At 41.5% G+C, this 23,167-nt stretch overlaps 2 protein-coding genes across 5 annotated transcripts in view; both read left to right on the top strand.

The window, feature by feature from the left end:
* LOC130177559 (FERM, ARHGEF and pleckstrin domain-containing protein 1) overlaps nucleotides 1-6,487 on the top strand; it is a 51,411-nt gene extending 44,924 nt beyond the window's left edge. The window contains exons 23-27 of one of the 2 annotated variants that reach the window (XM_056389420.1): nucleotides 897-1,009; nucleotides 3,266-3,402; nucleotides 4,330-4,437; nucleotides 5,003-5,154; nucleotides 5,262-6,487. In XM_056389420.1, the coding sequence (XP_056245395.1) occupies nucleotides 897-1,009; nucleotides 3,266-3,402; nucleotides 4,330-4,437; nucleotides 5,003-5,154; nucleotides 5,262-5,343 (592 nt within the window). In that variant the 3' untranslated portion in view covers nucleotides 5,344-6,487. Of the gene's footprint in view, nucleotides 1-896; nucleotides 1,010-1,219; nucleotides 1,384-3,265; nucleotides 3,403-4,329; nucleotides 4,438-5,002; nucleotides 5,155-5,261 lie in introns of both variants that reach the window. The other variant, XM_056389419.1, reaches the window with a different exon arrangement.
* Nucleotides 6,488-7,451: 964 nt separating this feature from the next.
* The window catches only part of zmp:0000001200 (dedicator of cytokinesis protein 9), a 78,115-nt gene continuing 62,399 nt past the window's right edge, over nucleotides 7,452-23,167 (top strand). For all 3 annotated transcript variants that reach the window (XM_056389410.1, XM_056389417.1, XM_056389415.1), the window contains exon 1: nucleotides 7,452-7,893. In XM_056389410.1, coding sequence (XP_056245385.1) covers nucleotides 7,765-7,893 — 129 coding nt within the window. In that variant the 5' untranslated portion in view covers nucleotides 7,452-7,764. The remainder of the gene's footprint in view (nucleotides 7,894-23,167) is intronic.

The following is a 23,167-nucleotide window of genomic DNA, read 5'->3' on the forward strand; positions in this document are numbered from 1 at the left end:
ACCTTGACCCTAAAATTAACCGAAAGTTCCCTGGGTGCGCGATTCTTTTTCTGAAGTGTCAGGATTTTTGAGAATTAATAGATGTGCGCTCGTGCCAGATGCAGTTCTCACAAATTATTCCGCTGTTTTTCTCCTTCGAGCTCATTTTTAATTACAGCGAGCTCACAGCAATTAAGATTTATGGTCAAAGTCACAGTTTCTATGCCCTGGGCTTTACCTCTCAGGCTAGATAGCCTTGTGCCTTACCTGCACCCAGAGAAGGAAGAACTGCAGGTATTCTGAAGGGATGAAAACTCCTCTGCACATTATTTTTCCAAAGTTACTTTCACATATGCTGTTTCTAACTTTGGCAGCTCCTGACATATTTGTAATTACGGTCTCAAATACAGAAAAACAAAACAATAGCAAAACGTGTTTTGGGGGGTTTAAAAAAATGTAATCCATATTTTTATTTACAGCCAATATTTTCATCAATAGATGCTGATTTCAAGGCAATCATCTTGATAATAATGATGATATTCACCTTGTACTTAGGATTTTATCTTTTCTCCTCACATATTTTCAGGGTTTTTTGTTTGTTAGTTTGTTGACTGTCTTTTTTGTTTGTTTGTTTTTGCACAATATGTCCTTGATAGTCAGCTTTGCACTTTTTTACACTGACAAAAAATTAAAAAAATAAAGACTTTCTCTGTCCAGTTTCCATTAATGAGCAGATGGAGTCTTCGTGTCTTTTTAAGGAGAATTTGGCAGGAAACCTGGACTAACGTGGCTCAGGCTTGTGACATTTTTGTTAATGGGACTATTTCTAACCACCAGGCCTTCCTGCTGTGACTCATGCCTGTTTGGCTCAAAAGACATGCTGAGCACTTTTTCCATTTGTGTGTTGTTCACTCTAGTTCACTACCAGAGATGGAGAAGTGGATGGAGGACATAAAGATGGCGATCGAGACGGCAAAAACCAGCAATGGGCCTTCATCTGACCTCCTGACCAGCAATCTGTCAGACAACAGTAAGTTGCTGCATAAACACACAGTTGAATATTAGTGCAACAAGGAATGAAAAAAAAAAAAACAGTGGATAAACAGTCACAGATGGAAATTCTAGATACACAATACTGCATTTGATTTGTGAATGATCTGACACTGTCTGTGTTTGAGCGCCCTTCTCCCCTCATCACCCTGCTCATTGTCAAGCAGTAACAACCTCCTGACTTTCCCAGAATGCCCTGAGAACTCCTCGGTGGAGGCGGAGTCTGAAGACGACATGACCGCGTCGCACACCTCGCTGGAGAGGCCTGCCCCTCACCGTGGTAACACCATGGTGCACGTGTGCTGGCACAGGAACACCAGTGTGTCCATGGTGGACTTTAGCATAGCTGTGGAGGTACCAGCCAAACCTCAGCACTCAGCCTCAGACCTGCCCCTCCCCTCCTGCCTCACTGTTTTCTTCCTCTGTTTCTGAGTCTGTGCTGTATCTGAATACACTTTGATTATCTCTCGGTGGGAACAGTATCTTCCTGTGCTGCGCTCCATCACCTTATTTTTATTGCTAATGTCAAAAGGATTTCAAGGCTCATTCTTTTCATTATGTATTTTTCACAATAAAAAAAATCTGAATACTTCAAATTTAAAAATGAGTAAGAATCAGAGAACAAATTATACAAATATCTGGGTGAAAAATTGATTGATAAATCGATACATGCCTTTTACACAAGAACTCGATTAAACTTTTTCCTCTAAGAACTTGAAGGTAGATCTTCAGCAACTCTTTCAAATTTTCTCCTAAGTTGTTTCTTTACTTTGTGCATCTACAGTTTTCTATGATGTGATCATTGTCACATTGTTAATATGAAAATATGCATTATGGCTACTTTAAAAGGTATTTGTAAGTTTTGTTATCTCTACATAGCCAACATTAGCATTCAGAGCTGCAATGACGCTGTATCAGAAATCAACAAGAAAATCTGACCAGGCAGGGGCTAACTGGATAGCATGCTACTTATAACTTCAGAAGGAGAAAAGAAGTGATAGAAATAGCAGAAAAGAGTGTTGCTTCACACCGCTGGAGACAGCTCTTTGTGAGTAAAAGGATGAAGTTGGATGCTTAACTCAATGTTTATTTTAGACAGGTAAGTAAACAGCTCTTAATTCTAACATTGGGTATATAGCGATAGCAAAACTTACAAATAGCTCCTTTGAGCAATTCAATTTTGACCGAATGATGATAGTAAATTAAAAGTTAAGGAAAGGATCACCAGAGTTATCACAATTACTAAAATGCATCTTACAACTGACCTCACATTGGTGCACTTTTTTCACACTACGAATTGGTACTTTGTTTTATAAAAATATTGACTATAACTTTAAATATCATAACATTTTATATCACACGTTGTTTACATCCATGTTTGCGAGCGTTCTTGTTCTTCTCTACTGTCGTTGTTTCTTTGCACATTACCGCCACCAACTGTCAATCAGCGGAACAGGGAGAAACCAATGGCAGGACATGAGTCATGTCACCCTCAGGCTTGCACTTGTGCATGTGCATCCTCACACAACACAAACAAAACGGCACACCCCCTCTTCTAATAGCATTGCTCTGTACTGCCACCACTGGACAAAAACTTCCCAAGTTACCTTGAAGATATATGCTCTTTAAAAAAAAAAAACATTCCATGCAGATTGCTGGAAACAGAAAAGATGAGCCTCAAAGACCTTGCATCAATATTGAGCTATTTTTATATCTGATAAATGTCTATCTTAAGTCACTGCATTTGAAGCTGCTTTATTATTTATTATTTTTTCAGCCTCAGTGAAAATACTGTTCCCACCTTTCCCTCCTCTGGCTAACAGTAGTCAGCCTGACTTCCTTATCTAATCTCACAACTGCGGCTTTCCTGTGTGGTTCTGTCCTTCTTCTCCCCTCCTGGCACTTGAAATCTCTGACTGTCTATAAATAGAGAGAGAGCAGTACGTAGATGTGCTAAACGTCCTCATCTCACACTAACAGAACAGATCCTGTTTTGGGATGTAGCCTCCCTACAACCTAGCTGTGTCCTGATCTAGTTCTGCTCTTCCTCTGTAACAACGTCCTCTTCACAGCCTTGCCTGGACACACCGTCGGCCTCTGTGTTAACCCCTGCCACTGCATGCCTGTGTTTCACCAACTCAGTCTCTGTGTTTCTGTCCTTCCCTCCCTGTCCCTGTTTTTTTTCTCTCTCTGTCTCTCTCTTTTCCCCATGCGTCTGTGCGTTCCTCCGTGGTAGAGGACCCTAGTCCAGTCAGTGAGAATTTGGCCCCCCTGGTGGGGCCCCCCAGTGGCCAGGGACCAGTGCCTCTGTCTGTTATCTGCTGGTACCGTGTTCAGAGCCTCTCCTTTAGTGAATCCTGCAGGAGTCTAGAGGTAAAGGAGCCAGGCAGACAGGAGAGGCCCTGTGTCTGTGTTTACTTGAACTGCACCATAGGAGGCAATGTTACAACGTGCTTGATAGAAATTGCTCTGCTGCCTCATATTGTACAGATCAGTGATACATTAATTGGTTTTATAGAAATTTATGACTGACAGTTGAAGATTCAAAATGAAATTGATTGTAGAAGCATCATTTTCATAAATCCTAATGTAACAGAAGAGACAAAAACTGTTGCAAGTTGCTCTCAGTTCATCACGTCTTATAGTTAGTTCATCGTTTAAACCAGTGATTCCCAACCAGGGGTCTTCAGGGGGAGAGTGGAGAGTATGTGGAGTAGTTAAAGTAATTGAGAGCAATTATAGTTATAGTTTGGTTAAACAGACATATTCAACATATTTGTGCTTAGGAATAAAATACACAAAAAAAAAATGGTTAAAAAATGATTTGAATAAATGGTTGAGAAGAGATGAGAGAAAAGAGGTACAAGTATGAATGCAAACACCTTCACATAAAAAATGCCAGGATCAATATCTGTATTGTAAAAATATCCACTTTTAGATAGTTAATTGTGATAGCTAACAGTCATTTTAAAATGCATTTTAAGTTTTGAACATGAGAGTTTGTGTTGATGAATTGGTACTTTGAGTATCTCACTAATTTGACAGGGAATTGTGGGTAGATCAGACAAACAAGGTTGGGAACCACTGTTTAAAACATTGTTAGAAAATAAAACATCATCAGAAAGATACAGTGCTAAGGAAAAGTATATTTATAGCACAATATAAGAATATAAGTTTAATTTCATTAGCCCGTCCTGCACATATTCAGTCAAAAACATATGCAGCTAGTGGTCTTACAGTGTAATGTGTATGACTTTGTGTGGTTGTCGATTTAAAACTTGTTTTTTTCCTCCTTTGTAGAATCAGCTGTCAGGAAATTTACTGAGGAAGTTCAAGAACAGCAACGGCTGGCAGAAGCTCTGGGTGGTCTTCACCAACTTCAGCCTGTTTTTCTACAAGTCTCACCAGGTGATGAACGCTCAGCTTGTGCTGTTTGTCCTGTGAACGCACCACAACCTCTCCCGCATCCACTCCCCTCCTCACCTCCACACTGTCAATGTGTTTACCCTCCTCTGGGCTTAAAAGCATCACACCCCTGTATTGAATGTCAAATCTTTGTGTCATATTAGAGGTGAAAACACTTTCCCAGGTGGTTTTTCATCTCACCTTTTGCCTCAGAAAATATTTGTGCAACAGATACTGTGAGTTGTAAATTTCCCATCGTTTTGTAAAAGGTTGGCTAAACTGTAGCTCAGAATATTTTTATGCTATTTTCAATGGTGTTAAGTGACAAAGTAAAGATATAAAACTATCCCAAAAGATAAAAAAAGACGTTTCATATAACAGAGTATTTTTTGTTTTTGCATTATGATTTTGTCACTTTTACCTTTGAACACTTCTTCCTTCACTGTAATTGGTTTTTTTTAAATTATCCATTTCTTTTTCTTTCATCCCAAATAGTTTTTTTTTGTAACTATTAACAACATATTTCAATTTTAATTCAATGTCATTTACTATGTCTGTTTCTCCTTAGGATGATTATCCACTGGCCAGCCTTCCTCTGCTGGGTTACTCAGTCACCATCCCCTCAGAGTCTGAAAACATCCACAAGGACTACGTCTTCAAACTGCATTTCAAGTCCCACATCTATTATTTCCGAACAGAGAGTGAATATACTTTTGAGAGGTACGGAGGCTTTATCATTCGCACTCATATTTACTAAATGTATATGCTGTTTTGTGGTGTCCTGGGTGTCGGAGAGACTGATAAAGACGCCTCTTGTCTTCCCGCAGGTGGATGGAGGTCATCCGCAGTGCTACAGTCCCCACCAGTCGCACTCGTGTGCTGAACAGCAAAGAGTCCCATCCTCATTGAGTTGACTTGTTTCCACACGCCGTCTCCTTCGGGTGGCATCCGCCCTTCCTGTCCCCCTTGGACTCTTTGCTTTTCTTTTCTACACATATCTGGGACATTTGTACATGTGTCCATGCACATTTGGTGCTTTTTAATGCTTTAATGGTGACATGTCCGCTGGTTTAGACTGCATCAGAGACTGCATTTTTTGGCATTTTTACTCTCAACTCTGAAACCTCTTTTTAAGGATGTCATTTTATACTGTTTTCTAATGGTCTGAACCACTTCCTATCTTTCTGATTTTACATTTTGTCATTGGTTGTTTTTACAGCAGTAACATGATGATATAGATATTCAGCATTCTTTCTTAGATGGTTAAAGTATCATTGCATTGTCATAACCTTTTTGTCTACTTGTTCACTTTATTGAAAACAGCTGCTTTGAAAATATCCTGCAACTTCAGTGCCAAACTGGTTTATATCAATGTCCTGGACTTTTTAATGCTATTTTGTTACATTGGGGATAAGAAGTGTCTCCTATACTGTATACCATGAAATTTTAAATCATGTAAAACAGGCTACCTTTTAAAGGTCAATGCTGTGTTCACCCTTGGCCCAGCACAATGTGTTCTTGTTAAAAAGAAGGTGATGAAAATATGAAATTATTTTGTTGTATTATTGACATAACCCTAGGATTGATCACAATGTGGCCAGAGGTAGCTGCCATCACCACTAATGCCATTTCAAGTAAAGTAAATATATTTGCTGATGTTTGTTGTATGAAAACGTCTCAGACAGTTTTTCCTTTTGTTTTTTTAAATTAACCTGAAGTTCCGCTTCAGCTGTATGACAAAATGTGAGACATGTTCATAATCATTGTATTATGAAGATGAGTGTAATTGAAAGCTTTAAGGATAACGTGTGAAAAAAAATAGTGACTTTCAGTTCTAAGCGCTGTCGCCCTCACTGATCTAGGCTGCCTCCCGTATACAGATCTTTTTATGGGTTCTAAATGAATGGAAATATGCATTTGACAGGGTTTTTGCAGTGAAGCAAATGAGATGGACAACCTCAGTTCTGCGTAGAATTGCAGTGTTTTTCCAGACAACAGAGAGCTCTTTGGAAATGAAAGCAATAAAAAAAAAAAAAACTTATTCAGACCTTGATTTGTGTTGCTTGTGTTTTGTTGCAGCTCAAAAGGCGGAAGTGAGAGACGTAGATGTAAGGCAGCCCTTCGGTGTGTTTACAGGCGTCACCTACAGAGGGCATCATTGATCAACAAGTTTGGTTCAGCCACACTAAAATATCCTGTGTAGTGTTGTGGTGTATAGAAATACAAGCTACAAGAAGCAATGTTCAGAGCCCTGGTCTGCTCTTGTGAAAATGTAAATTCAATTTATTTATTAATTCATCTAGACTCCTCTTGTTTCAGGGAGATTAGTGCTTATCCCAGCATACCAAAAAAAAAGCAGCGTCATGATTTCAGCTACTAATGATATCTAACCTGATTACAGTGATGAATGAGAAGAAGCCATGCTGCTTGTACGTGTCTGAGCCTGTTTGAGTCATATTCACCCTCTATTAGATGACATGAGAAATATTCAGTGTGTTGAAAAAGAAGCAAAGTAATGTCAAAAGAATATGTATTAAAGCACTGTATCCCCTTCTATTAAGAATCAATCACATGGTTGAGGTTACCTGTGTTGGTAGTAAATCTAATCAGCTCTGCTGTTATAAAGTGAGTTCTCTGGTTCTGTGAAATTTTGCTCTAGTGTGAGTTAAAAGAAAAACAGTTTATTCAGATGGAGCCAACAGCCACCAACAGAGGAGGGCAGTAACACTCCAAGAAGCAAATAACCACGTTCCAGAGTTCTGATTTTTTTTGTTGTATTCATAGGAAAATATTGATTCAGTCATTCATACTGTTTTAACTGCTCACTGTTCAAAGTCCAGGCCCTGCAGCTCATACACACACACACACACACACACACACACACACACACACACACACACACACACACACACACACACACACACACACACACACAGAGACAGACAGGCAGACACAGCCTGGAGTGGGCAGGCCTTTAAACCGGTAAGGGGCGGAGTGCATCGAGGAGACAACCAGATTATACACCTCCTGACTGACGCTGGACGGCCAATCAAACACTTCTCAAGAGGATACTTTATTATGACAACAAGAAATCGTAGGGAAGAAGGCAGAGCTCCGGGATAATGCGGCGCACGTTGACTTTTTAAAAAGCAGACCAAGTATGAGACGGTGGGAGCGAATCAACAGCGGCGCCGCAACATGACCCAGCTTTTTCAGACTAGCGGTGCGCACTAGTGAGGAATCGGAGGAGACGGAGAAACCTGGGGATGAATCTGCTCTAAAGCTCCTTCATTTTTAACGTGGGTATCGGACGGTCATTGATGCAAAGTGATGTCTACAACGATGTCTACTCCTGCGCACCCGGAGACCAGGAAATTTACGCGCGGTCTGGGTAAACCTGGCACGGCGGCTGAACTCAGGCAAAGTGTCTCAGAGGTGGTGAGGACGTCCGTGCTGATTGTAAGTACACACCTCCTCCTCCTTCCTCCTCCTTCCTCCTCCTCTTCTTCTTCCTCCTTAATACCGCCGTGGTCAGTGACATCATGTCAGAGGAAATCACTTGGTTTTTTCGCACACATTTCACAGTAAAGAGGCAGCTGACTTTACGTCAGCTGGGTGGGAGCACATGTGGGCTTTAAGAATAGAAAAACTACAGGTGATATCATGAGTGAGCGACCAAGTGTGACTGAGTGGGAGAGAGTGATTTGGGATGAACAAGTGAGAGTGTATGTGACAGAGAGACAGACTGAGGAATGGAGTAGTTTTGTAATATTTCAGGTGGAGTTTTTCATATTTAGCACATTATTAAAAGCTTTTACAACATTTTTTGGTTTGTTTTTGTAGTTCATACAGAACATTTAATGCATGTAAGTTTTTGACAAAATATCACAAAGTTCTTCCAAACCTTTACTTTCATCCTCACTTATTGTAAGTGTCCTGTTTCCTAGAGAGGCTGTAAAGAATCAGTGCCCGGTCGAGGTGTTTTGTTCTTGGTGTCAGTGAGGGCATCAGTTTCACGGGGATGCACTGAGTATGACATAATACCTCCTCACAAGAGAAAGCACGTGGCTTCAATTTCATGCTGCACACGTAAAAGTGTCCAGTGAGAGTGACATAAAGCTGAATTTGACCGTCCACTTTACAACATCTGGTCATCGAGGACCCGCAGCGTGCACCTCCTCAGTGTCGATTTTCCACAGAGCTCGGAGAGGAAAAAGGAGTCGACCCCTTTTGTTGTGTGCAAGTCTGCCGGGTGTTGTGGTCCTCCGTCTGATTGTTTCAGTTTTTCAGGAAGAAGTTGCTAGGTAACTGAAACAGACACCATCCAGGCTCTCTGTCAGGGAAATGGAATCCTGAGTCAGGATCCCAGACATCCAACCACACCTTCGTATTATTTATTCATTCTCACTCTGGTGCTCTGCCAGAGACGCCAGAGGGAGGAGGGCAGAAAAGGATAAGTATGCATGTTGAGAAATCAACATGCTTAAGGAGGACTGACCGAACTTGTAGAAACTCTGCCTGGGACTGTGTTCTGTGTTAGTGTCAGCAGGCATGCAGCAGTTTATTTGCTGGTAAACTTATGGACAGAAACTTTTGAAATGGGACGGGGAATTGAAATGAAATAATATTAGTGAATAGCTGTTCTGTATTGACAGATTATGAAACAATGGGCCTCTGGACACAGACCTTTTTAAAAGGCCTCCTACCACACCTACATACTGACTCAGAGAGCAGTTATTTTGCGTCTCTTTGTAATTGTTTTTCATCCCTTTTGTAACTGCATTTTGTCTCTTTGTGGTTATTTTTCATCTCTTTCATATCTTTTTCCATTTCTTTGTTGTTGTTTTGTGTGACTGATTTTGTGTTCCTATGTAGTCATTTCATTGACTGTCCAACAGGAAATGGTAAGGGTCGCTTCATGCACTGGTTTCCGTGCCACCCTTGGCCAACCATCTGGCCCTGCCCCTGGATATGTGAGCTGTAGAAATGAGCGTGTAGCTGCGTTGTTGAGTTCAAGTGTTTGCTGAAGCCTCTCTGTGGGACAAGAATGCGCCTGCACACAAGACCGCTGTCCACGCAGCTTATAATGAATTCCTCCATAAAACATGTACATACCACAGCAGGAATAGAGGCAACTGTTGCAGGGACATAAAGGGAAGATTGTGGCCTTGTCACCCATTTTGGTTCCTGTGATAATGTTGGTTTGACTCAAGGCGCAAATGTGTCTCTCTTTTGAAGCAGCGGAAAACGCATGACATAATTAAGATTACAAAATACATTACAGTACGTATATATCCGCCGGTCATGCAGAAGTTTCTCCGCTGTGTTTCAGAGTCAAGTGCGCTGTGCTGCTCTTCTTCCTCTCCCAGCAGTCTGTGCATTTTCACGAAGGCTCACGCTGGCCAGAGCCTCTTTGTTTATTGTTGGATTGGAGAGCTGGGAGACTTGTAACAGGCCAGAGCCCTCGGCTGAGCACATCCCTCTGTCTCTCCACACTTCAGGCCTGCTGAGAACACTATTAGCTCCATGATGGCTGTCGTCAGCTTTGAGTTTGTTGGGCTGTTGATGCACTTCGATGCGACGCAGGACACTGCCTCGCCACCTTCACGCTACACGGGGTTAAAGGGGTTAAAGTGTTTTGTTGTGGCTTTTTTTTTTTTTTTTTTTTTTTAGCTGTTTTCACTCAATATGTAAACATCATTAATATATCGGCTGATGGGTATATAACAAATCAATGGCAGTTTGGAAATGTTTAGTTAGTTTGTACAGTGTATGAAGCAGCTGGGGGGCAGTTGTGTAATTGTAATCAATAGTCCTAACTGCCTGCCACATAATGGTGACATGCTCAGTGGTTCTGCTATGTGCCTGACCCAAGAGAGCCGTCCACCAGATGGGTGTTATTATTTTATGTAGGAATGATGCCAGTAACCGCCCATGGCCAGCACATACGCAACTGAATCACTGTGTGTGACTAGGAGGGAACGTGGTGCTCTTGTGTGTGTGTGTGTGTGTGTGTGTGTGTGTGTGTGTGTGTGCGTGTGTGTGTGTGTGTGTGTGTGCGTGCTCTGAAAAAGAACATTAAAATGTTAGCAACATAGACAACTATCAACAGAGTACACATGGTACTGCTTAGCCTCGTTGTTAGGCATTCAACTTTGTGGGAAAAGTCCCATTTGCAAGCTAAATTGCTTTGACAAGATTCCCTGTGCCTCTTGGGGGTCTTTGTGTTTGTGAAAATGGCCGATGGACAATTTAGATGCTTCTTAATCTGTTTGGCAGATGCACAGCGTTTCCTGTCTTGTGTTTGCACCCAATTAACTTTAGCTTCAACATCAACAAGCAGAGGTCATTCATCCTCCCTTTATCACCCCACTTCTAATCTCTTTTACCGCCCTTTACCTGTGCGACTTCGTCCTGCATCATGTGACGGGCTGTGACGTTTTACATTTCTGTTTACTTGAGTCAAACATTGCCTGTAATGAGCTCCTGCTGCGGTGCACAGAAGACACCGTGTTACATTTTGAGAGGTCAGCAGCACAAACCATGGCCTCTTCTGCTCCTCTGCATGATGAAATACCGTACGCTCTACCTTCATAAGTCATCTTGATCTAATCAGCCACACCTGCACACGTGCGCTTTTTCAAGTTTTTGTTAATTTTCCCAAGATGTGGGAGTCCTAGGATTACCTCAGGTGGGTGTGTACTCTGTGTTTTTTTTATAGTAAGCGCGTCCGGGACTTTTTCAGTTTTGACAGAACTTGTTCCTGCTTTGATCGTCTGCAGAGATAAAGTCATGTCCTCTCATGCAGTGAAGCTGGATTTGTTAGTCATGCGACTCAACAAAAATGCGTTGGGTAGATTTCAAGATTCCCCTCATAGAACCGAGACTAGTCGAGTGACTATACTGGTAAGAAAGTAAAGCAACCACTCTGCTGTCTCTTTGTGTTGGATGGACGCTGGATGTCACATAGGCTGCGGGATCGAACCGGTCAGAAGATTACAGGGTTGTCAGTGTTGTGTGAGGCCTAAGTAGCTTGACCTTCCTCTGTGTTCCCCTATCTGTCTGTCTCACTACGAGGCCTGTTACTATCAGACTAAAAGGGTCCATAAACTTCCTTTGTTGCTGTGATGGTAAATGCTATACTCCACAAGAACAAACCCAGGGGGGTAGAGATGGGAGAGCAGATGAGTTCTCTGAATGGTTCAATAATACATGAGGCTGCTCTAGTAACCAATGCACCCGTTTAAAGAAAGACACTCTCTCTTTCTTTCGTGCTGTGGATGAGACGAGCCCAAGACTTTGATACCACAAAACTCCAAACTAAACTTTCTCAACAGCTCAGCGCGTCTTCAGTATGTGTAGATCTCACAGTTCAGAACGTTAAATAATAAAGTCAAGAATATGTTACAGCAAACGGCTTTCATGGAGTTTTTCGAAGTTGTTTCAAATATCGCCTGCAATAAATTTTATTGGTAATAGTTATAATTTGGGCAAATTTGTACTATCGGCATTGGTTCTACCTAAGTTCAGCCGTTTTTCAAAGGGAGGCGTGGAGAGAGAGAGAGAGAGAGAGACATCAGGCAAAGATACCACACGAGGTGAAAGGGACAGGTGTACAGGTGTATGCAGGTGTTCTGAAAACAACAGGAAGTTATTTATCATGGTTTGGCCGCTTATCAACAAAATCAACAGTCCCAGCAGCAGTAGGTTGCTTCAATTTGTGTCAAAAATCTGAGTCATAACTCTGTCACATCTGAACACAAAGACATGACACAAAACAGGTATGACTTATAACTGCAGAAGTTACAGTTAAGAATCAGTAAGTAATGAATCCACTGATATTTGTCTGTACCTGCTATTTCCTAGTAGCAAATCCGACATAGGGATCTAGTTGTTAGTTTATATCTGTATATGTCTGTTCGTATAAGACTTTTAACCTTTCATGTAACATCATCCAAAGAATATATAATCATCATTTGCACCCCTAATGTTGATCGTCACTCAGTTTAACGAGAAGGGAGAAGTCTCTCGTATATTCAGATTACATGCTATTATGCTATGTGGTATCTTGGCGAGAGAGACGCCTGTCAGCTGTTATAGAGTTTAGTAACCGTGCGCTATTGTGTCTAAATGTTTACAGTTTACAGTAAAGTGAAGTGGAACTATTTCAACTCTCCAAGACCCAGACATAAGCAAGTGACACCATGGCCTGTGGAGCAAAGGCTTCAAGAAAAGTGAGAAATAAACACACCCATCAAACTCACTATAAAAATTTGTCTGCTTGGGTTTGGGCATGCCTCTCGGCAGTTGTGGTTATAATTTAAACCAGATTTGCCACTCAGGGCTCTTTCAGTTAGAGTGGGAAGCTTGAGAGAATTCCTCAGCTGAGCACATCAGGATAATATAGAGCACTGTCAAAAACGGACAATTTCCTCTATCTACCTCTGACCGACCCTGGTCAGTGCACATAAATACTGCAGTAGCAAAGCCAACTCAAATGATCCAGTGGCCAGACAGACAGATTTTGTTCCAGTGCAAATGAAAACTGACTAAATATCATGGAGATGGATTGCACTTGGCTTATCTCTTTGGGACAGCTGATACGCAACTGTTTTTTTTGGGGGGGAGTTTTTTTTTTTTGTTTTGTTTTTTTTGTTTTTTTTACAAACGCCTCATTGTGCCAGAATATATTTTAACCACACGTCAAAATAAGTGTTAAATATGAACTTTGAGCCAAGACTGAATCCAAATAAATGGTTTGTGGTCACATCAGGAGACTATTAAACAATTTCTTGGCCAAATGTGGCAAATAAGGAAATGTTTAACTGCTTTTTTTTCCCCATGAAAAATCTGGGTACAATGTATTCTGTAATCCATTGATTTTTTTTTTTCTTTTTTTTTTGGTTCACTGGCTGCACATTGAGATCCATGTGTATGTACTGATCTCATGGTTGTTACATAATTGTCTCATTTTACATTTGCCATTTCCATTGCACAGATGCAGCTACGCTTTGGTAGCAGTATAGATGAATGTCGGAGCTGTTGTACATTTGACAAAAGCTGACTGCCACCCTGAGTTAGGTCTCCAAAAACTTTCCATCCTGCCTGAACGGGAAGTGCCCATGACTTCCTGTCCTTCATCTTCTTGTGGGAGAGCAGAGGCCTGCCTTTTCCTAGATAGAGCAGGTTTCCTGTGTCTGTATTTGGGCTGAACAGAAGTGTTGGGCAGGGCTCGCTGTTAAACCGCCCACTCTGTCTCAGTGTTCTGCCTGATCGAGCAGGCCTGTTTTGGAACACAGAGGAGGTTACCATAACAGAAGGAGCCTGCTGAGGAGCCTGTCCAGTGCAAGTGCACGGCAGCGCTCTGGGTCTTGTTTTACACTCCCCTCCACAGGACATACACATTTCCTAAATCCAACAGGATTTACTTGCCTTTTTATGGCCCACTCCAGTATTCATAACTCATAAGACGATGATGAAGGTATTTCTACCCTACAGTTTCTCTATGTCCAGTCATGGCTTGTTGCTGAGGTGAAGTTTGTTTTGATGAAAGCTTGAATACTTTCTCTTCTGCCTCTGACAGTTTGTTTAGTTTTGGCGCTTTCCTAACTGTCCAAATGGAGGCTAGTGTGGAACAGCAGAGCCGCTGGGTGGTCGCCGTGATAGGAGCCTCCCAACAATGCTTTTAACAGGCTAAAGCTAAGTTCATACAGTCACAGCGCATCATTCTGAATCAGACTTCCTCTCGTGGCATACATCCGTCTATGGAGCCACGACTGCAGCACATTATTATCAAAAGCTTAGCAATCAAGTCGGGTATTGCTTCACTTCCATCCGCGAGACCATTAAGGTTGCTATTTTTGAGTGGGACACACACCTAAGTGCAGCTGTGCAAGACATATTGACTCACAACCCCTTTGGCCTCCTTTCTCCTCTGATTATTATGTGGTTAATCTAGTTTGCCTTCCACTGTAAACGGATAACAACTCTAGCATCATCATCTCTGATCCAATAAGGAACTACAGTAGAATAGACACTGCACAGTTTACATATTACAGAAAAGATTTGCAAAACATATGGGGTATCTTGTCTGTGGTTCCCCGATGGTGGAACAAGCTACCAAATGCTATCAGAGCAGGGGCGTCCTCTTTGTCTTCAAGAATCTCTTGAAAACTCATCTCTTCCGAGAGCACCTCCTCTCCTAACATCTCTAACACTCTAACATGCCTAGCACTCACTTGATCTCCTTGCACTTATTGAATAGACGTAGTACTTAGTACTTACACCAAAGTCTCCTACTGTACTGAAGCTTTAGTGGTCCCCCTCTTGTAAGTTGTTTTGGTTAAAGCATCTGCCAAATGAGTACATGTAACACAGAGCCGCTAGCATGGCTGTTAGTCTTATAGTATATAGACACTATTTATTCTGATGACACTAGTGCTTTACCGTGTGTTTTTATGGCCTTCCCTACATCAGAGCCTTAGTTATGAGGGAGCACAGGCTCGCATGGCAGAGAGAGCCTCCATTAGCCTAAAGCAGCTCCTAACAGTCATATGAATGGCGCCATTAGAAACAGGTCTTTACATGGCCCAACCCATACAAGAGCAAGCGAATGAGAGAAATATATCAAGTGCAGGTGGATACTGCTCTGCCTGCCATCACTGATTCATTAATTTTGAAAAAGGCCAGCCAGAGTATTAGCTGTGAGGTGACGCTGGTCAGGCCTAAAGCACTCATTGCTCTGCACGTACATGCATTGACCCACAGATTAAGCTCATCGGATTAAGCCTTGAAAAGCACTACAGCACTCCTGACTGCAGACTGAGCAACGCATCCATGTTGGCTGAATGAGAAATGTCTAGAAAGAGCAGACTAATGACTAGCACATTTCCTTTTAAGTCCTCGTATGTGTTTTTGTGAGGTGTATATACTGTCCTAGCCTCCTTAATTTGTCTATAAAAGTAATGTTTCCCTCCTATCCTTCAGTGCAACTGGCCATTAACTTGTAATTGTGGGAATATGGCCGTTACCATGACAGAAAAGATTGGAGGGTACGCCGTAGGCTAACACTTGTAACCTTGTCATTATTTTTTCCGCCCGACGGATGGCATTTTCTCCATTTTTGAATCACTGCCAATTATAGGATTTACCCTCTCCTCTGAGTGGAGGTTCACTCTTTTACTTGATGAGTGTGGAGTTGACCTGATTCTTTGATGTACTGTACGGCACACTCCAGTGTTTTGAACCCTTTGAGCTTTAACAGCCTTGATAAAAAACAAGGTTTTGTACAAGTGTTATTTTTATCCATGCTAATGGTGCGGCTCTGTCAGTCTGTTGTTCTGTCAGTGCACCAGTTTGCTCCAGACTGAAATATTTCAACAACTCAAGGATTGATAGCCATGAAATTTTGTACAGACGCTAGTTCCGAGAGGATGAATCCTGTTGACGTTGGTGATCCCCTGATTTTTCCTGTGATGCCAGGAAAATGTTCGTGTTTTAGATTTTTTTGTGAAGTGTCCCGGAAACTATTGGATAGACTATACAGGTATTAAATGGATAAATTCTAAAAATGTTGGTAATCCTTTAACTTTTCATGTAGAGCATCTGTTCAAATTTTCTATTTGTCCAATACTTCAGTTGGGCAAACACCCAAAAAAGGAATAAAGAAATAACCCTTAATGAACAGCTTCATAACAGCAACCCGTCATCCAGCATATCAATTTTAGAATATGGCCATTTGTGAGAAAATACTTACCACTTTTTTTTTTGTACTCTCTGTCAGTCACTCCTCTGTGTGCCTGATGCAACTACCTGGGTTTAGTGTCTAGGCTAACAGCCCATTCTCAGCAGGATAATCTGCTTTGAACACGATATCTCTCCCTCTGGCCCCTCTGACATTGCCTCGCTGCAGTCGCTGACCTCCCATTCACTCTCTCCACGCAGATCACCACGGGATCAGCTGCTGTCGGATGTGGTGTAACACAGAGGGATGGATTAGCATACAATTAGCCAGTACAAAAGATAGTTTCCCATTGAGATTTAGAGTTAAAACCCCTATGAAGAATCTATAAATAGCATGAAAACTGACATGTTTTATCGTTGCCGATTTAAGTATCATCTGAGGCAGAGGAGAGGCAAATATTAGTTGTGTTTTTCACTGGAATAGAAACAATTGTCAAGTGTTTATTTCATATGTGATGATAGATGGAGGCCTGCAGTCGGAAAGTACTTAACATTCCTGCTGCAGCTATCAGACTACAGAGATGAAAGTGAAAGTTACTATTGATATTGTTATTGTTCCTGTGGGATTTCCCTCAAAGGTCAGGGTACTGAGTTGAATCCACCCAAAGCACCAGAGCCGAGCAACACTTGTCAGGTAAATAGATAAAAGTCAGAGGTTCCTTAATGTGAAGTTAATGCAAGCTCTTCCCTGTGATGTTTCCCCTTTTTCCCACAGTGCATGCTGTTAGCTTAATTAAACAGAGTTTAAAATCTTTGCAGTTCTCAGCACCCGCTCTTGTGGCTTTGCGGAGTGTGGACGGGACCTGCCACAGCCAGAGGGGATAAACTGTAATGACTTTTTACCAGGCCGGCTGCATAGCTGGCATTCCTCACTCTGACACACAGTAGACCAAAGAGGGGGTGGGAGGTGGGGAGGGGCACAACCTACAGGGGGGTGGGGCCGAGCAAAGGCTGGTTCTGAGGCAGGGTTTGCATCTCATCTTTTGGATTTTTTTTTTACGTAAACTTGACACGTGCAAAGACAGATCTGACGGACTTGAAAGACTGTGGAAAAAAAAAACATTAAATGGAGCAGTGGTGGAAGAGATACTCAGATCCTTTACTTAAAACTGCCAATACAACCATGTCAAACCATGTAAGGTCATGCATTCAAAACCCAGATTAAGTAAAACAACAGTATATGATCAGTAAAATGTGTTTAAAGTACCAAAAGTAAAAGTACTTACTTGCAGAAAAATTACTCCTGTGTTATTATATCTCACATCATTATATTGCTTATGCAGTGCTGATGCATCAATAGCCCCTTTGAAATAGTTTCCGCTATATTGCTGTTAAGAAGACTCCCCATTATGCCGCCTGTACTTGTTTACACTGAACCAAACAAAACCTGCTTAATGTATGTGATTTCAGATACCATGCCGGCCTCTCCCCTTTACACAGACGTCGATTCAGCTCTATGATTACCTCGCTGGGGGCTAATGTGTTCAGCATTGTTGTGCTGTTGTAGCAGGTTAAAGTGGAGCTACTTTTAGCTACTTTATATGCGGTTAGGTTCCCAACCCAGGGGTCCGGCCCCTCCAAAGGGTTGTGAGATGGCAGAAGGAGAAGGAAAGAAGAAGTAACAAAGTCCTGCAACACAAATTTGTTTTCATATTTCAGGCTTTTCTCTTATCTTTGTTTTATTTTGCATTACTCTGTAGTGGAACTGTCAACATGTGTGGAAATACGCTTTGCTTTTTTGTGGGTCACAAGCCAAAAAAGGTTGGGAAATACTGGTTTATCATTATAAATTAATTGTAATTAATGCAGTAATCCAATATTTCCATCTCAAATGAGTAGACATATGAAGCGGCATAAAAGGAAATTACTCAAGTAAAGTATAAGTATCTTATAATCGTACATCGGAACAGCACTTGAGCAAATTTACTAAGCTTCTTTCATCCACTGCTGGAGACGTATTCTGTCACACTAAACACTTGAAACGCTTACAGTGCAAAGTTTAGACAAGTTATCACACGTGAAATGAATTTTGATGAGTTGCCCATTCAAGAAACATTTACATAAAACACTGAGGTTCCTTTTTTTTTTCTTTGAAAGCCAATACAAGCCCATTGTGCACTCTCAGCCCACAATAAACAAATGAGCTCTGTTTAACGTGACAAATTCACTGAGATTCGGGCCCTGTATTTATAAAAAATTCCTTCGTCTGCTGTTACATTAGCTGACATTCAGAAAAATGAGACGGAGGAACACTGGACAATAGCTTGAAGACATAAATGAAAGTCTTAAGCAGGAGGAAATCATGTGACCCTAATAATCGGTGTTTGGTTTTTCTGTCAAAGCCTGTGCATACAGTAGAGATGGAGCTCTCCTTGACGCTTTGTTTTTGTTTGCTCCCTGTTTGTTTTGCAGGGACTTAGCATGAGGAGGCGGGATTGTTCTGAGTGTGCACTATGCTGCTGCAGTATCCTCTCCCTGGATGGATAAATAAAGTTAGCTCTCTGGTGTTTATGGAAGAGCAGCGGTATGGCTGTGTGCCTGAAGGCCTGCTTTTAATCACACTTGTTTGTGATGGAGGTAAACAAAGTGATCCTGGACCCCGAACAGAGACACTGTTGACATTTAGACACGTGTTATGTTGTATAAAGCGCCTAAAAACAGACACCCTGCATGGTGGAGAGAGTTCTAAACAACACAGGATCACATCGCTGTTCTATGCCGTGCACACCGCTGTGCAGATAAACAGCTCAGTATCCCTGACTTGACTTAATCTGCTATTAGTGTCTCCAGTCAGTCTTTTAAGGCCATCGACCCCCCCCCCACTCACAGGGCAGTGTGTGCTGAATTTACTACAAACATCTGATTAGCTGTGATATCTTCAATGCGTCGCAAAATATGAGAAAAGAGAGAGAGTCCGTTATTTGAAATTCCTTCAACCTTGTTTCCAAAATATTTCACACTAAATCTTGCGTGACTAACAAAACCCTTGTGAACTCGGATTGATGGATTCTGATTGGTTCAAGTTTGCAGCTATCATCCATTTTTTCCCGCTTCCTCAAGTGACTCACTTAAGACTTGCAAAAATGTCAAATCCATCTTAGTTGCTATAGTAGCCACCCTGCTCATTTAGGCATTAGCCTGATCCATGAGGCAGGTTAAATCTCGCAAAATGCCGACAACAGAGACGGGATCAGCAGCAAATAATGAGATTTTTTTTTTTTTTTTTCGTCATGAGAGATTTCTGCTGCCCTGTGTGTGTTCCTACATGAGGGACTGAGGGGGCTCTGCTGCTCCTAAAAGTGAAACGTGGCCAATTGAAGACACAGATAGGCCATGAGACGAAGTATGCAGTTCAGTATTGATTGTCCCAGTCATGCTGTTCTAAAACAGGGATGTATCCCACAACATGCATTTCCTCTGTCAGGAAGGGTGGGGACCTCTGAGAGGGGGGGGGGGGTTTGGGCACAGCTTGGTTGGCTCGGGCAGTACCAGCAAATGTGGCTACAACAGGAAAGAGGCGGTGTGCCACTCCTGGATTTTCTAAAACCAATCCTGTGTGTATGAAACAATCAAAAATAACAGCACGGCTGATAAACCACTGATTACAACAGGCTTGTTTTCATTTTCGTGGCTAAATACAGGCTGAAATTACAGTGCAAGTTTATTGCATCTGTGTATTATGCACAATTAGATTTCCCCGATTTACTGCAAGCATGCAACATAGGATATTTCAGGTACAAATTGGTACAGACATGTAAATGAGTTTGTACATCAGCATTTTAGCATGTTTGTGTACGTCTTTATCCACTTAGGAGTGGAAGATGTGGATGAAATCCTTTATTTTGTATATATAATTTTCTACTATAATATCAATATAAATGAGTGACTGTTCATAGATAACATAACCTGATATGAATGTCTGTTTTTTGACTAATCAACCACATTAAGTCTGATCACTTTAATCCAAAAATCATACTTAAACTCAACATTACTGTAATGTAGTTCTGCTTAAACGATATAAATGGTTGACAAATTAATAGTTTCCAGAATGTATCAACATATTGTCCAACTGTGCATCCAAGATGGATAACAAAACACTTTTTGTAGCCACCATGTGTGACAGCTTCTGGTTAACAGCTGTCCGTGGCGTCCCCTGGGAGCTGTGTGGTACAGTATTACACATAAACCCACTTGCCACTTTAGTGGTGCAGGTGCACGGACATGCGTTCATCTCCTCCTCCATCCTCTGTTTCCCTTGATTGTCAGCAGGGCTCATTGAACCAGGCTCGAGAGGATTTCCACTGATTACAAACAAAGAGCCAACTGAGATTAGCTTATCCTTAAAGGTTTACAAACCGCCCCCCCCATCCACCACCACCACAACCAATTATCCCCACCCCCTACAACACGGCTGTTCTTAAATCGCTCCCAAACAAGAAGAAATAATCTCTGAATTGTCTTTAATTAGTTTTAACCGTATCTTCTATTTTCCTCTGTGTTTTCTGCTTTGTTATGCTCTTCTTGTGCCTCATCATGTTTGTCTTTGGTTCCACTTTCACATTAAAGCTTGTCTCACGCTGATTTTCAGTTTAGAAGCTATAAAGATTAACCCCCCTCCCCCCGCCCTCTCTCTCTCACTACACCTCAGTCTGTGTTTACACCTCCCTCCCAGAATGCCATATGTTAGATGACAAAAGCTTCCTACCCTTCCTCCTTGTTTCCCTCACCTGACACCCTTCTACACACTCCGCATTCAGTGGTCAGATAAACAGTATCATGCTCCTGTGTGGCAGCTGATGGTGTGTTGAAAGTGAGGGAGCTGCTATATAATCTGCTCAGTCTAACCGACTTTCATTGTGGGATATTTGAGTAAATCTTGGTACGGACCATCTGTTAGACAAGATTTTTTTTTTTTTCTCCTGAGGCTGTGGGATATTTTACATAAACTGCTCCAAACAGAAAGCAATGGACCTGGATTAACAATTAACTGCTGATTGCTTCCATTTGTTTTTATTAAGATACCTAATGTGTCATCTATCTGTTAATCACTGATGAGGGCTTTGTTATTAACAGGCATTTAATAGAAAATATTCCATCCACTGCATGATAATAGATTTTAAACCCATTTGTTAAGTTGCAACTTTGTTTAAGTTTCCTAATCCAAACAAAGATGATAAAGGGTTTTATTCTGTCATAAAACAACACATTTGTCTGCATATTCAAAAAAAATTCAATCCAACGCAAGACAAGACATGCCATGAATATGCAGAGACAAAATGAGTGACATATCTCTTTGCTCATGTATGATTCAAAATTAAAGATGTTGTTATCCATTGTGTTGGAATGTTAGTATGACTTTCCACTTCCTTTTGCTTTGTCATAGAAAATAACATTCATATTTTTGCTTCTGCTTTACATGTGTAATTTTCAGCCACCTGGATAAGGCACACTTTGAAAAAGGGGGTAAAGATATTGTTTATCCTGCAACAGATGTTCATCCAGATAGTTAGAGGAGTTTTTGAGGAGTCTGAAAACACCTTCAGAATAGTGGTAAATGTTGTTAAAAGACCTCCTGGGCCTTGCAAGGGTCACTGGGTATTTTACTTTTCTGAAAACTGAATGCTTGGCTCTGTGACTAATGTTAGTTTAAATACTCTTTCATGTTAGTACAAGAAAAGTATATCCTGATTCTAATGTGTTTTGATTAAGGCGTGACATATTTCACCCTAATTCTTCATTTGAAAGCGACAATATGCTGTCAAGAGATATCCAGTTTCACTCATACTAAATTGATTACTAAACAGACTGAATATTGTCTGAGCCTTACCCTTAGATGATGTTAGTAATATCAAGTCAGTTTGCTTCAACTACTACACAGTCTGAACTATGCACGTATTGGCAGAGAGCACACTGTGAATGCTGTAAGTCAGAGGTTCCTTTACAGCTTTTAAAACAATGCTGGACCTGCAGTTGTGACTCACAGAGTGTAGCTGTTTCGCCTTGCGATGGCCTCACATCAGGCCTCGCATCAGGCCAGTACGGGCTTGTCTCAGGATCTCTCAGCTTCCTCACTGCATGTCAGAGCCCAGCCATGATGACACACTCACTCTGAAATCTCCTTCACACCTGTGCACCGGCTACTGACCCGCTGAGTGTCGTGTAGACCGAACTGTACTATTCACAGTAAGTGATGACAGCTTGTCATCACGGTGACATTTTTCTCCCTGCACAAAACGTGATTGCTGGAAATTTTGTTTTCCTGACTCGTATTGAATGAAACCAGGGACAATTCATTATCACTGTATGTATCACAGTGTTATCACTAAGCCTGTTTTGGCCTTGGCAGCCAGCAGGTCTGCCTCATGTCTGTGATTTGAATGAGGTATTGTAGCTGTGAAAACACTGTTAGCTGGGTAACTCTCCCTTCCTGTACAGCCCAGTCTGTATATGGTTACCTCTTCTTCCACTTTAGTGACTCTAGCGGCGGGAATGATTGTTTCCTCACTGAGCTGTTGGAAATGACACGCATGTGAGAAAACAATGGCTGCATTATACCAATGAGTGCAGGGAGCAGATCCTGCCTGCTGTTTCTATAGACTATAGTATCACACAGCAGCAGTATAGTCACTGAAGGAAGAACGTCACTGTGTGTATTTTCAGCGAATGAGAGTTTTGTTGATATATAACGAATAATAATGCAGTCTTTTCAGTGTGTTCAATATTATGTCTTCTTTCATGCACACCTAAATTCTGTAAAAAAAAAAAACAAAAAAAACATTGTAGTATCTTCGTCCGCCTGTAGGTGGCGGTAACGGCATTCATACGCTGATGTTTTTCTGCCTTTCACCTCTGAGGAGAGCTTTGCAATGCTCTGCATGTGTGTGTGCGTGTGTGTGTGTGTGGGGGGGGGGGGGTAGGAGTACATGCATGTTGATGTTTCTGCTTTCAGATGAAAACTGATTAAAAATGAAGTTGTTTCTACAGTTGTTTT

This window comes from Seriola aureovittata, chromosome 11, assembly GCF_021018895.1.
Source record: "Seriola aureovittata isolate HTS-2021-v1 ecotype China chromosome 11, ASM2101889v1, whole genome shotgun sequence".
NCBI classification, from domain to species: Eukaryota; Metazoa; Chordata; class Actinopteri; order Carangiformes; family Carangidae; genus Seriola; species Seriola aureovittata.